This window comes from Aplysia californica, unplaced genomic scaffold (genome assembly GCF_000002075.1).
Source record: "Aplysia californica isolate F4 #8 unplaced genomic scaffold, AplCal3.0 scaffold00008, whole genome shotgun sequence".
Taxonomy (NCBI): Eukaryota; Metazoa; Mollusca; class Gastropoda; order Aplysiida; family Aplysiidae; genus Aplysia; species Aplysia californica.
This window is the reverse complement of record NW_004797278.1, coordinates 1,093,348-1,108,016: the sequence shown is the minus strand read 5'-3', so window position 1 is coordinate 1,108,016 and position 14,669 is coordinate 1,093,348. Positions and strand designations below refer to the sequence as shown.

Sequence of the window (14,669 nt, the reverse complement as noted above, 5' to 3'; positions counted from 1 at the left end):
AGCCTGAATGTTTGAAGCTTCAACTAATTTTAGAGCAGTATCTTTCTCCTGTTTTACCTGACTGGCAAATATAGGTCTGTGGTCTGAATTTTACTTCTATTCAATCTTTTGTCCACAGCATGTTGTTAAGTTTGCTTTCTATTTTTTAATTACAGCACATTTACTGTTTCTGGTATATAACATTTGATATCGTTTGAGGAGATCTGCCTCACCCTAGAGTTCTTTGTTACCATGTCCTATTCATAGTGGTGGAGTTGTGGTTTTTTTAATGTCATTGGAGCATTGTTGCTGTTTAATTCTGTTTAATGAAATGAAAATAATTATGTAAGAACTATTCCTTTCTTCACCTCTTTTTTTTTCTGTTTGTCTGTCCATGTGCCCCTCCATACAGGAGATTGGAGGGCACCATTGGCAATTTCTTGTTCTTAATACTCCTTGTGTTTTTATTTCTTAGTTTGGCACTAAATGAGAAGTATTGTGTTGATGTACTTTTAATTCAAATGAAATTGAAATTCCCTCTTTCTCCCTTATTGTCTCATTGAATGTGAGGGGGATATATTCTTAGTATATTTCTTTGTCTCACTGGTGCTCTAAGTACATACCTTATTCTTAAACAATATTGACTTCCCCTCTCAGGATGGCCGTCTGGAGGTGAATGACCAGCTGCTGGAGGTGAATGGAGTCCGTCTTGAGGGCCTTTCCAACACAGCAGCCATGGAAGCATTGCGCATGGCTATGATGGATGAGGGCCTGATCCCAGGCCATTCCACAGTCACAGTAGCCAGACGTGCAGAACCCAACTCAATGCCCTTCTTCTGTGGAGATACTGCAGACAGCAGCCAGGCAGATGCTATGCTCCCTCCGCCTTCAGTTCACCAGCGGTCAGTTTCCGCGTCGTCGGATCTCCCTGCTCCCATCGTACACCAGCGCTCATCTTCAGCATCTGAGACTTTCAGCAGCCCTGTGGTGCAGAGATTCGGCAGTGACAAAGATATGCCGTCGCCCATTCCACCTGTTCGCAGCAAGAGGGTAGCTGCTCTTCGTGAGCGATTCTCAGAAATGGGCAACGGACTCCGAAATGAGTCATACATGAAGGCAACAAATGAGAGTATGGACGTGGGGCCTGCGGGGCTGAGAAATGAGTCCTACATGAAAGCAACTCATGACACTTTGAATGAAAGTGAAGCTTTCAAGAACCTTTTACCTTCCCCTTCCAAGCCTGTTGCACCATTAAAACATTCGCAGTCCCAAGAAGGGAAAGAGAATATTGTTATAGTTGAGAATGATACTTATACTCTTCCTCAGGTAAGTCCTTGCAAGACTTGATTTCATCGGTCAGTGCTATCTATAGAGGCTGGCACATCAAACTGAGTTTTTGATGTTCACTGATTGGAAATTGTTCAGACAGCCTTTAAATCTGAGATGCAAAATTTTCCATGGCAATTGAAGTCTTTCCCTATAGCGCTAGATCTATCTTTACCAACAGAATCTCATGAAGTATTTTAAAAAAGAATACGTTCAAAAACTAAATAGATTTTACTTGTCAGTAGTAGTAGTATAGGGTTTTACGGCGCTCGCAACTTCGTACGGTCATATGAGCGCGATTTTACTTGTTGACTGGGCAGTTTTTAAGAGATTGTTCTTAACTAGTGATGTACATTTTAAACTTGCTATTTTTTGGATCCCTGATAAGATTCATGTGCACTTCTGCATTTTCAGTCTCAGAGAAGAATATTCTATTGACTTTAGAAGAGTTTAACTGTACTAAGCTAGAGGTGTGATGCCTGAATAAGTAATAACATGTACTAAAAAGTTTATCCTAAGGGTTTTCTCTTCTGTCTTATATTGTGAGCGCCTTATTGATGTCTTCTATTGCTTTGTGCTCCTCAGAAACCTCAGAGGCCTCACTCTACAATTGGATTCCTTCATGGGGGGCCACATGGCTCTGTGTCTGATGATGAAGCTTTCAGGCGAGAGTCTGTTGCTTCTAGTAAAGATGAGAGTGACCTGTAAGTTTGAATGCCTTCTGTTACTCCTTTTTCCTGTGCCCTTTCCCTGCATTCTTCAGAGAAAATGCTTTTCAAAATTAACTGTCCTGGCTCCTTTTATGAAAAGAAGAGTGGGGCAGATGTTGGAACGGCAGAACTGTTTTGACAAATGAAAACTAAAACACCTAAGAAAGGAACTGTTGAAGAGAGTCCCTCAAAAATGCTGTAAGGGAAAATTTTTGGGCGAAAGGCAGGCAAGTTTCTTTTGCCTGAAATGTGATTTTTCATTGATGAAAATTTTGCCTTTTTTTATAGTCAGTTAAATCTTTCCCTGGTTACTCCAACTTTCGCCAGGTTTAATTCTTTACCATATTATAAAATTCTAATGCTCAGGATGATAGAAGTTTCAACTGTGGACAGAAAATGTAAAATTGTTCAGCAATTATTAGGCATTTTTTATTCTAATTACAGGAGCCCAAGTGGGGATTTAATCCTACCCTTTGCACGAGAAGGCTTTGGTCGGCAGAGCATGTCTGAAAAGCGAAAAGGTCACCTAGATCCAAGGTCCACAGAGATCTACAAACTTGTGAAGGCAAACAAGGAGAGCAAGGGTAAAGTTCATTTACGGCTCGTCAAATTGTATAGCATCTAGCTGGCTAGTTTGGGTGTCTGGCTTCAGCTTTGTATGCACCTCAATCTTCGCCACTGTTTGAACTTTGTCACTTCTCAAACTATATACCTTCAGCCTGAACTGCCGATGTAAATTCACAGTTATCAACATTGGTTCCCGAAGGAAGCATGATTTTCTTTAAATTGATGCACAAGCAAATATTGTTTCTATTCTTAAATGCACAAAAGAATATATCCATGATGGTAAGGTTTTCACGTAGCAGTATACTGCTGTGGGCACTCTGCATTACAGTTTCCTTGTTATATGCAAATTCTGTTGTAACAGAGAGATGATTGTGGTAGGGAAGAAGCGAAATGCAGTCCCACTAAACCAAAGTAAAATGAGAAACTGGTGCTTTGTTTTTAGACTAAGGGCGAAATGTTCTCAAGCTTGGCCAGAAAGTCTGACTTCAGGTCTGTTGGTTCTACATGGTTTCTTCACCCTTTCTTACTCTCTCAACAGTCATTTGTTCAGAGAAGAAACCTTTAAAGGACTAGGGAATTAAGAAATCTTATTCTAGAAATTAATATCAGCTGTTCTTATTCATAATCTATTTAGCTAAGTGTTAAAGCTTGTGTTGCAACTCTTTAAAAAAAAATCAAAAGCAAGATTTTGTGCCTTTACTCCATCATTTTCATAGCTGAGATGAAGTCCCAATTTGCCAAGCTTAGTCCAAGCAATACATTCTTTGCTCAGTTAGGTGTGTTATTACAGCTGAACAGTACAGATTGAAAAGTTGCGTTTCCATGAGTTACTGGTTTGACATTTGTCATCTACTTGATCAAGTTTGGGAACACTTATCAGAAAGTCGTGCTGACGTTTAAGATAAGGTATTCAGGAAAAATGATGTTGATCTTTTATTCACGTTGACCGTATGGACCCCAAGTGATTGTACCAGGACAATTATGTATCATTAAACAGTACCTATGAAGGAAATAATGATTGAAGTGATTGAGATTCCAACAAGTATTATTGCTATCATCATTATTATTATTGAGGCAAAAATTACCCTACCAAATGTTCCTTGGGCGTAGTTTTATCTTGTCAATACTTGTCTTTTGTAAAAAAATCAGGTTTATTGTTTGAGAAAAATGACAACACATGCTTTATCAGTAAAAGCTGAACAGGGTTCTGTGAAGTTAACTCACTTGAATGTCCCCCATTGACCTTGTAATTCCTTAGAATTTTATTGTTTAACAGACAGGATCCATCTAATAAATTTTGGTCAAGACTTGGTGAAAGGGTCTCAACTCAGAAGGAACTGCTGTTCAAATTTTATTTCATTCATTCAAACTGTTTTCCAGTTGCATATTACCCGAATTTGTATATTGTATGGGGCAAAGCTGCACACATTTTTTGTCAGAGACAGAGATATCAAAAGAAGCAATTGTCTATTGTCAATCATACTCATATCAATTCTTATCCCCTGTGCAATCCTTTTTCTGTATATATGTGTGTGCGCCTGGAGAAAGGTACTAAAAGTCGCCACAGACTCTTTTGAGCTACAAACTGATAATGACAAAATATAACTTTTTAAAAATCAAAATGTGTTTCCATGAGAAAAAAATGATAGTTCCACCGTTTTATAACTATGTGTGAAAAGGGATTTCATTTATTTGACTTTTAACTCAGAGTCCTTGGAAACGGACAAATAAAAAAATTTTTTTGCCTTTAATCGTTTTTCAATATAATTCACACTGAAATGGGCTCTTAAATGGAAGTAGAAGGAAGGTGTTGAGCTAAAAAAAATAAAAATCTTTTCGATAAAAAATTGCCCCGCCAGTGGAAAAGTGAAAGTTTATTTTCATTATTTTGACGAGCGCCTGATTTCGCCACACTGCCTCACAAATATATAATGATTTTGGCATCAAACTATGAAATATTATTCCAGACTTCATGCACAAATCTGAATAGTCCGTTTTAATTTTGACTATTCAAGTTGTGTCTGTGTGTTTGCAAACTTTGAAGATCTTTTGTGTCTATCAAGGGGAACATCTGTAAATTTTCTTCTGTTTGCCTCTAAATGCAAAAGTACAATTGAGCGCATGGTCTGGTGTATTTTACTCCTTCTTTCCTATCAAAGATCTGTCATCCTTATCATTCCATTAAAAAAAACACTTTCTAGTAATACCTCAAATCTCCAGCTCCTATAATGACCTAATTGTGTTGCAAGGGCGGTAAAACTCTTACTAAAACTAAACTGAAAAACGTTCTATTGACAAAAGAGACAATTTGAGGTTCAGCTGTTTCCAAGAGTGTTCCGTTTGCCTCTCATTGTTTTCGCAGTTTTCTGTTTCTCAGTAATGTATCTCTTTGTTCCCTGCGTATATGAAATTTTAAAGTAGAATTTTAAGTAGAAGGAGAAGTTGCGGCTGTTAAGGGTTTGTAATGTTGGGTTTTTTAATAACTCGGTGTCCAAGATCTTTCAAAATGTGGCTACCCACAGTTTCCATAGTTTCTGATGATGCACAAATGTATAGTTATTTCAAACATGATTATAATACTCACTATGTTAGACACTGTCCCTATGGAGTGTGTAGTTTCAAGATTATAATGCTCATGGTGTCGTTTTTGTAGTATTTGTTGTTTCAAAGGTATAATACTCATGGTGTGTACAGAATCAAAGGTAAACAGGGTGTTATAAATCAAACTATTATTGATATGTTGTTGAAGTTATAATCAGACTCCCTGTCTGGGCACTAGTCAGTCAATGCATTGCTTTCTGTATAATTATGGTATTTTTGGCTGCTGTTTATTTTAAATGAAGAGATTGGAGGTTGCCTGTGAAAATATTTTTTCCCCTGTCTTTTTAAGCTTTGTGTACATTACTGTAATTCAGTTATATACTCCTGTGTGTAACCTGACAAGACATATGTGTTGGACTTATAATAATAGTCTATTGTTAGAACAAATATTTGGTTCTGTATAGATGCTGTCAAATGTATTGGTATTTTTCGGGAACAAGTCAAGAGTTATTTCTATGCTGCACACCAATTGCAGTGACAAATCAATGGAAAAAATTCAGCGTGTGACAAAAGCCAAGGACTTTGTAGTTTGTTAACCTGTGTTTTGTTCCTTGTACTCCAAATATTCACCGTGTGAGTCTGTCCTCTCTCCAGGTGGTTTTCTTGGTCGTCGTGTGCGATCATTTCATGTCACAGGTAGCCCTTGAAATGGCGCATCTTGCCTTCAATGTGTAGTGAACAACTTTTTGGTTTCTTATTAATTTTTCTGTGTCCCTTTTCCTCATTTCTCTATAGTCTTTTTTACTAAGTTTCAGTGCAGCATTTACAGGAATGTCTGTGCCATAGTGTTAATTTTTTGTTCGCCCAGCTTATCTCATCAATGAAATCAACATATTAATATGATGATATTGCAGAGCTTCCAATTAATGGCTTGTCATTACTGAAGTATATTCCCTATTAGATACAATGAATTTCTCATACAAGGTGCTGCTTTCAAAATTTAAAATGTATTTTAATGCCTCTGTAACTTTATTGCATGGACAATGCTTTAATTGATTTGAAATGATAAATGATATCGCTACCAAACACTTGCAACCCATTGACCCTACTCAAATCAGTGCACTTAAGTATAGTCTTACACGTATCATTGTAACAGTAACCTTCATCTGTAATTGCTCTTAACTTTTTTTTATGAACAGCTGTCATTCAAATGTATCATACAGTATTACAAATAGCAGTCAACAAACTTTTAAGGGTTCAAAATCTGGAGCACAGTGAATGTGGTGTAGTTTTCTGTATTGTGAAAGATGATCTGGGAAGATTTGTGAACCAGCATTTTTAATGTTTGCACAGAGACATATTGAGGCGAGAAATGGAATGGGAGCATTGTGATTGTCTTTTGAAAAAATCTGTGTTAACCATCTTAACATTTTTAGCCACTATTAACTCATCACTTAAGCCATAACAACAATTTGATACAGACATAATGCAGCCGCATAATAACTCGTTATATTGGATTTTTGTCACTCTTTAATTCAAGAAGATAATTATTTGAAGTAGATAACTGTAAGAGGAGTGAAAAGAAAAGATAAGCATGGTTTAGTGATTTGTCTATCTTACATGTGGTCTGTAATCTTTAAAGATTTTCATTGCTGTGATCACTCTTATCAAACTCTGGTTCCTAATTTAATGTAAACCAAACTCTGGTTCCTAATTTAATGTAAACCAAGGAATTTTGAAGTGTGAAATTTCCAGGAGATGTGACAAGATTATTTTGTATTTGAAGCTTTGACAATGGAACAGTTAAAGCCATGTACCTACAGGAGGGAGCTGTTGTCTACTAAAAAGTGCTAAAACTTGTTTGTTAAAGTAATTTTAATTATTCTGAGATAAAACGAGAATGGTATGTTCATTGTTGACTTGCACTGTAAATTCTGTAGATATCATCAATCATGTTGCTCAAGTATGAATTTGCAGACAGAAATGCTTTATAGTCTTATATTTTTTCAGGCATTCATAGCTTTTAATGTAGAGTGTAGGCTAGACAGAAGCATAATGTGTGTTGACAAACTTCAGCTGATAAGTTTGTATGTATGTCTAAAGTCTATTTTCATAATTCATAGGGCAGTATACTTACCAAAGCTGATCAGTAATGCTGTGTTGTGTAAAGATGTTTTTATGTTGTGCGTAAAATTTTGCATGTTGTGTTTTCCCCTACTCTTTTCTTGTGCTCTGTGGTTCTGCACTCTCAATGTTATTATTTTTTCTTTTTGTGATGATATCATGATTAAAATGAACACATGTTGTGAACTTCATCGTGTTCTTTATTGATTCCTCTTTTTGTTGTCTTTCTAATATGTGGACATGCACTGTGAGGCAAAATGTCGATGCACAAGCTTACTACTGATATGTTGGTTTAATCCGTGGTACAGAGCTAGATTTCACCTTTCAAAGCACAAAGCAAGCTATGTCTAGATACGCACAAAATAACCAGATGTTTCAGTCTTTGCATGAAAATTTTCTTACCTCTGTTCAAGTCAGTGAAAGAAATCCGCATTACATGTCGACTTTTATCTTGTAGATCTACACTATATAAGTGAAATTAATGCTTTTGTTTCAAATTAAGAATGCACATCTTTGTTAGCTTTCCTTTTTGTACATTGCTGTTAAAGGAGGTTGTTGTAGGAGGTTAGGCCTTCCAGTACCAGGAGTCTTTTGTAGGTTGCAGAGTCCTCAGTGGACTAGGTAATTGGTAGAGCCTGATGATTCCAGAAATGTTGTTCTGCATTCATGAACTGCTGTACTTTCAAAGGTAACACACAAAAAGCTATCATTTCCTTCAGATACCCCAGACCACTTGCCTTTCTCCCTGGTTGTGCATGTCTCAGGGAAGGACTTGTATTCCCCATCCTCAGACTTTTGGAATCTGTCCTTGCATGTGCTGTTAGGGGTGAATAGATCCCACAGAAGTGTTTGTCAGCCCTTAAGGTCATCACCATTGTCTAAAGTATTGTGCATTTGATGCATGTGGAACAGGAAAAGTGGAAGGGGTCCCCTCAAGAAAAAAATTAATTTGTTTTTCAATTCTACACAAGTTTCGATGTTTTTGTAATTAGTTTTATTGGATATACCGTATCCTGTTGTTGTTAGTTTTTTTTTCTTTCCGATGAATGCGCTTGACCCTCTATGCTATAAATCCCCAGGTTGTCCCTCGTTGTATGAAATTAAATATTGCAAAATAGGTTTTGATAAGAGATTACAGCTTTGGGCTATTATAGTTGGAGGACTATGGTATTTGGAGTATGAAAGTATAGCAGTTTTTTTCTTGATACAGTAATACAAAAATCAAACTATGTGCTCTTTGTTCATGGTATTGTCACATAAACTTGTTCCCCCTTAAAAGTAATAAAGACCGGTTAGTGATGATGACTTCTCTTGAGTTGTGACAGATTAATGTATACTTCTGGTGAATGAAGACATGACTAACTGTATGGCGTGAAATGGTGTTGTGATAATGATTTCATTGTGGTGGTCATGATGGGCAATTGATGTGATCTAAAGGTACAATAACAGTACTTGTTTTGGGGAAAAAACTTTCTTCCGTTATGAATGTGTCGATGTTCTATTTTTGTGCACAGGGATTAAATTTATACGGTACACGGTACACTAACCTCAAGGAAATGGACCTTTCTAAACGTCCGCCACTAGTTTGGAAAAGTTTAGATACAATTGACTCTGAAGTATGCTGAAAATTAAAGGAAAAACAAAAGTAGATTATTGGTAGTTAGAAATAAGAGAAATGCATCAGAAAGCTGATTTAAACATTATTGCTTTTTAAAGCAACAAGATTCTTTTTTTGTTTATGTATGTGAGCTTTTTTCATTTTCACATTATTGCTTAGAGCATGATTTCTTATGTGGTTCATTAGAATGCAAAGAGAACAGAAAAGTTGCTGTTGATAATGTCTGCATGTATAAGTGGAGAGGGAGATGTGAAAGTCTTTTAGTGGAGAGGGAGATCTGACAGTCTTCTACTATAGAGTTCTTTGTGCCACGCTTGTAGTTATTATGGTACATTTAGATTTTTTTTGTTGAAATCAGTGGTATGGATTTGCAGCTTGTGTGTGTAGTACGTGTTGAATGAATAGACTTCTTTTCCCAGGTGCGACCAATGTGGACGTGGTACCTGCGGTCCGCGGGGTGCCCACTGCTCAGAATACCCCTCTCAGCCCTAGAAAGGGCTCAAACCCTGCACCCACTGAAGCCCCACCCGTGTCTAATAGCATGATGCATGTCCCAGATGACAGTATGTACCTCGCTCACAACACCCAACTACACTTCACATATAACCAGAAACAAAAGAGTGTGTGATATGCGTCTCTATGATTCTGTTTTCACTGGGGTGCTTCAGAATCAGAGAATGAAAGTGTGTTGACATGCTTGTTATTGTCAGTCTGCTTGTGGTTTCTTTTAGCTATTAGAATTACATGTCTGTTTTAATCGTTATGCTTTCATGCATGATATAGAACTGGTGTGCTTCTCTAAGAGCCTTTTTTCTCTTTTTTTTTTTGGTTCAAGTCAGTGTTGTTGTTTTTTCTGACGTTTGGTTTGATATGTGTGTGTTCTTTGGTGTATTGTTGCTGGACTCTGTTAAACATTCCTGGTGGGTGGTTGGCGGGTGCTCTGGTGTGGTTTGCTTCTTCTTTCCTATCAAACGTCTATCGTCCTGATCTCTCCTCCTTCTATTTTGTGTTTGTTCCTCTCTTGTAACACCTCTAATCTTCGGCACTTATATGACCTTATTGTGTTGCAAGTGCCGTAAAACTCTTTACTAAAACTAAACATTCCTGCCCATTCTACTCCTGTGTCAGTGTTACTGTTGTGTTCATGTGCTTCTTCGAAGTAGTCACTATTATTGTGTCGATTTGCTTCTCGTTAATATGTGTACTCTAGCTGTTCTTACCTCAGACGATCATGCTGTATTAAAGTCGTGTGTGCAGGTGGTAAAAGTGGCTTAGATGATCCCATTTTCAAAACGGACGGTGTTACAGTTATTAGAGGATACTGTCAGTGTTCGTGGAACGCGATTCTGTCATAGATAGCTTAGTGATAGCCAATTGTGTCTTGATCATATACAGTTTTGAGAGGGGTGGGGGGGTTGCGGGTTTTATAAACTATATGAAGGCATTCGAGTGCTACTTTTTCAAGTAGGTTGTATTTTAACTGGAATGGCAGCATTAATTTGATCACAAAATTATGTGGAATGGACACGTCATATGGAAATGTTTTCCTTTTCAACCGGTATGTACCATTTTACTCTTTTATGAAAGTGTCTCGTAACTTGTCATTGTCTGTCCGTACCTTTGAGCTCTCTTTCAGTTGTCAATGAGCCAGAACATTTGCATGCGCACCTACAGAGGTGTACTGGAGGAAAACGTAAAACATGTCATTTAAAAAAGGAGATGGTTTCTGCATTTCTTGGTATTTCTCATACGCGTTACATTACTACCCGAGTCTTATGGTTTTACTTAAGCTTGTCATTACCGTGATCTTGTTTGTGTTCTCAGGTACTTACAATCCAAACCGAACTGCAAGAGATTCCTCACCGTCCAATCTGAAACGCTCTTCATCAGTGGAAGATTTAAGTCATCCGGTGGCCAGCCAAGCCCCAGTATCGTCTGTGTCTTCCAGCACCTCAGTGCAGGTACTTACCTCTTTACAGTCAATAGTACAAATGAATAAGTCCTTATTTGTACAGTCAATTCCAATGTTGATGATTTGTTGCACTGTTAACAACTAATACAAAAAACTGTATTCAAGGGGGTGGTTGGCGGGTGACCCGTGTAGGTTCTGCCTTCTTTTCTGTCCTTCTGATGTTCTTTCTGTCAGTGCTTTTTCACCTGCTCTAAATGATCATAATTGTGTTGATGTGCTACTCTTTGCTTCCATCTAAAAAACATCACTGTTGTCTTTGACTACTTGAGATACCTTTTCGGTGATCTGCGGTTTATGAAGAAATCTGATAGCGTGTTCGCTTGCAAAAAACATTTTTTGTCTTGCAGTAGATGCAGTGCCTCTCTGCATTATCGAATCTTTTTTTCTGGTCTGAAGTTATTGGCTTCACTGATGGGTTCTATTTATTTGCAGTCCTTTTATTTATTTCTACCTGTCGGCTTCATTTTTGAAGTTATCATTTCCATAAGTTGGGATGAGTTGTGTTTTAACAATTAATTTCAACTTCCCTGATCTGTGCTATAATAAGGTTGGCATCTTTTCTCTTGTCTTATACTTTTGTTTGCGTTTTGTATTTTTTAAAAACAACAACCACAATTCAGTTGTTTCAGGTCTTAATGTCTTAGTATATTTTATTTAAAGTTGTTGGTCATTAACCTCCTGGATGCAATGTGACTTGGAATGCAGAGTTTACATTTTAAAATATTCACTAGAGACACATGGTTTGGCACTTAAGTAACCTAGTTGTGTTGCAGAACTGAAGAGATACATGTATTACAGGGAATGAAATGCTTTTACCATGCTGTGTTCTTACTTCTAACAGCAAAGTCGGGATAATTCACCTATGTGGAGGACCAACCGCTTCGGAAGAGCCAGAGCTTGCAACGAGAGCTTCCGTGCTGCTGTGGATCGCTCATATGATGCTTTGGACCCTGCGTTGATGGATACATGTGAGTAGTCGACAAGGCAGATATGTACCAGAAGAGTCTCACAGCACTCTGATTTGTATGAGAAAAACCAGCTACTGCGTAGTATGCTGAACTTGAACAGGCTTAACCCAATGCTATAGAGTCCTTAATTGAATCTTTCTTTTCCATTCCTGTGGAAAAAAATTTAGTTTTAGTAATGGGAAAGCTCAAACCACTTGAATGATGGTGTGAATTGTCTTTCCTGGTGTAATAGAGATTAAATGAAGTGAAAACAGTGCCTGTGGCTCAGTCAGAGCACTTTGTTCACATTTCCTCTTCTGTCCGCTGTAGACGCTACCCAATAAGCAACTGTTGGGCCTATAACTGGCAGTGGAGCGAATGAAACGGTGCCAATGGATGTAGTGTTCTTGGGAGGGAAAAAAACTGGAGTGAGAATGGTTCGAGTTGGTGGGACATGCTGTGTGTGCAGTGTAGTCAAAGGGAGAACAAAACTGAAGAGAAAGGCTGATTAGGAATAAGACAATTTATATGATATATATACCACAACCAAAATAGCAAGTAGCTCCACTCACAGATGTGGCCTGATTGCAAGGAAATTGAATCATGTGATGAGGAAAGACCTATGACTTACCTTGCAATTGATATTTTCTTTTTAAAGCACGCATCCCAAAACAGTCGCTTTTGTAGAAAAGAAAAGTAAACTTTTTAGCTGTTGTTTGACATTGCGTTACTAATAACTGCAGATCTAAATCAAATAACATGGTTGTGACAAATTTCAGTTGGCGTTGTTTATCTGTGAAATATAAATGTGTATATTTAGAACATATATTTTAAAGTATTTTTGCACCTTCTTCTGGGTTATTTTCTATTACAAAATGTTTGGGTTAGATTGTCTTTCTAATGTTTCTGTAAGTTCAGTGCTTTTATATCAGTACTGCCATACATTTGGTAAACTGTAAGGGATAATAGGACTCCTTTTTTAAAAGTTTGAATAGACGGTACAATTTTTATCAGGTATAGTCATCAAAGAAGTTGCACTTTTAAACACTTCTACGAGCAGCGTAATCATTGTTTGAAAAGATTTTTTGCATATCAGATGAGTAAGCAGCAAGTTTACTCTTTACGTTTAAAGATTGTCTCAATAGTTTCATCAAGTTGTAAGTCATAAGATTGATAGAAGTTGTAAGATTGCTAGAAGTTGTCAGGTAAACTAAGCCCGTTAATCTTTTTTTTTAACGTAAAATGATTCTGTCGATAGCAGTTAAAAAGAAGCAATCAATATTAACAGCCATGTCTTGTCTTCTACAGTGGAGGAGGAGAGTGCAGAGAGCGGAGCATTTACTCTGGAGCCTTCAAACTCTGGCCGTTCATCCATCAGCAGTGAGAATACAAGTGAAGACACCAACAGCCTCAAGAGACGGAAAGCTAAAGAGAAGGATAAGAAAGCAGGGGGATTGCTTAAAGGATTTTTGAGGTGAGTGAAATTATCTAAGGGCTCTTGAGACATGTTTCTTATTTCATTGACATTTTAAGAAAAATATAGGGGGGGGGGGGGTGTCTGTTGCTTAGTTCTCCCTGTAAAGCAAAGGTGTGTCCTTTTAAAAATGAAAATAAAATCTAACTTGTGTTATTAGAAGGGAGCTTATGGCAAAAGTTTAAAGATTTTTTTTCTTTCTTGGAGAAGGATGGGAGATTGTATGTTGTCTTACTTTTCACATGTGGAGGAAATGGCAGTTTATTTTCCAAATTGGTTCGTAGTGTTGTCCAAAAAGGCTGTCCAGGAAAAAGTCTCCGGAATTTGAAACTGCCATTCTCTTACACCATGCATTAATGATGTACAAGTTGGACAGCTGATACATTTTTATTAGGTGATCAAAAGGTTATGCCTGTTGTTTCACAGATTTGGTAAGGGACGCAAGTCAAATGAGGAGGCGATGCGGCGTTCTCGGTCAGAAGAACGCTCAGGGGACAGGGTAATAGATCGCAGGACTGACCTCTCGTTGGAGCGTCCAGTTGAGAAAAAGGACCGGTGGGCAGCACAGCCGTATGGAGACGCACAGAACCTGGGTTTTGTTCCGCTCACTGTGCCTCAGGGGCACCAGCAGATGGGGCGTAGAGCCAGCAACCAAGAGGAAGAGAGGTGTGCAGCATTAAATGAGAACAAAAAAATTTTCTAAGAATGATGATGATGTATGCAATTTTGTTTGGCTAGGAATTAAACTAAGACTATTGGAGTTTTGAGAGAGGTACAGATGAGAATGCAGCTCAGTATCAGATTGTAAGATAAATGCAAAGAAGAGTTGATCATTGATATATTTGAAAAGTGTAGATTGCTAGCTATCTGTGATACAGGGTTTTCGTTTGTAGGTAAATGCCACAATTTTTGTGTTCACGAACATGAGTTCGTGTCTGCTTAAAATTTCATATTGTCTTGAAAGGACCAAATTTTTAGTCAAATATATGTTTTTACTTCCTGAATGAGTGTACTGCATTGTCTTCTTCAATATTAAACTTCCTATCCACCCATACCCTTACTACAGATGTCTCAAAGTCTGAACTTTCTCTTAAAGTACTAGCAACTCTGTCTTCAAAACCCACACCCCCTCAGTGTCATGTATATTCTTAAATTTACAAAAATACCTGTAGTTGCTAGCATCTATGCTTCTTGAAATCATGTAACCCTTCCTCCAAAGAGAAGAGACTCTCAAGGTTTAGAGGGATGGTGTTCGCCTCTCATTCAAAAGGTCCGGGGATCGAAGCCTGATGGTGACAAACACATTTTCTTCTCTAAAATGTTCTCCTTTGACCTCTTTTCCTGCTGTCTAGTCCTGTTCTGTCATCCGTTTTCATCTCATCTCAATTTTCTCCTCCCCTACCCCGGGCCA

The 14,669-nt window shown here is 37.7% G+C and overlaps 1 protein-coding gene and 1 long non-coding RNA gene across 2 annotated transcripts in view; one reads left to right on the top strand and one right to left on the bottom strand.

The window, feature by feature from the left end:
* LOC101854915 (partitioning defective 3 homolog) overlaps positions 1-14,669 on the top strand; it is a gene marked incomplete in the record, with an annotated part of 67,043 nt that overhangs the window by 39,973 nt on the left and 12,401 nt on the right. The window contains 9 exon segments of the mRNA XM_013082117.2: positions 637-1,305; positions 1,891-2,009; positions 2,460-2,599; positions 5,778-5,819; positions 9,285-9,428; positions 10,690-10,826; positions 11,679-11,805; positions 13,093-13,258; positions 13,685-13,924. Of these exon segments, the coding sequence (XP_012937571.1) occupies positions 637-1,305; positions 1,891-2,009; positions 2,460-2,599; positions 5,778-5,819; positions 9,285-9,428; positions 10,690-10,826; positions 11,679-11,805; positions 13,093-13,258; positions 13,685-13,924 (1,784 nt within the window).
* On the bottom strand, positions 11,461-13,866 carry LOC118477640. The gene is made up of 2 exons (XR_004858518.1): positions 13,779-13,866; positions 11,461-11,954 (listed from the first exon to the last, which is right to left on the bottom strand). It is a non-coding gene; the product is annotated as an uncharacterized LOC118477640 (long non-coding RNA).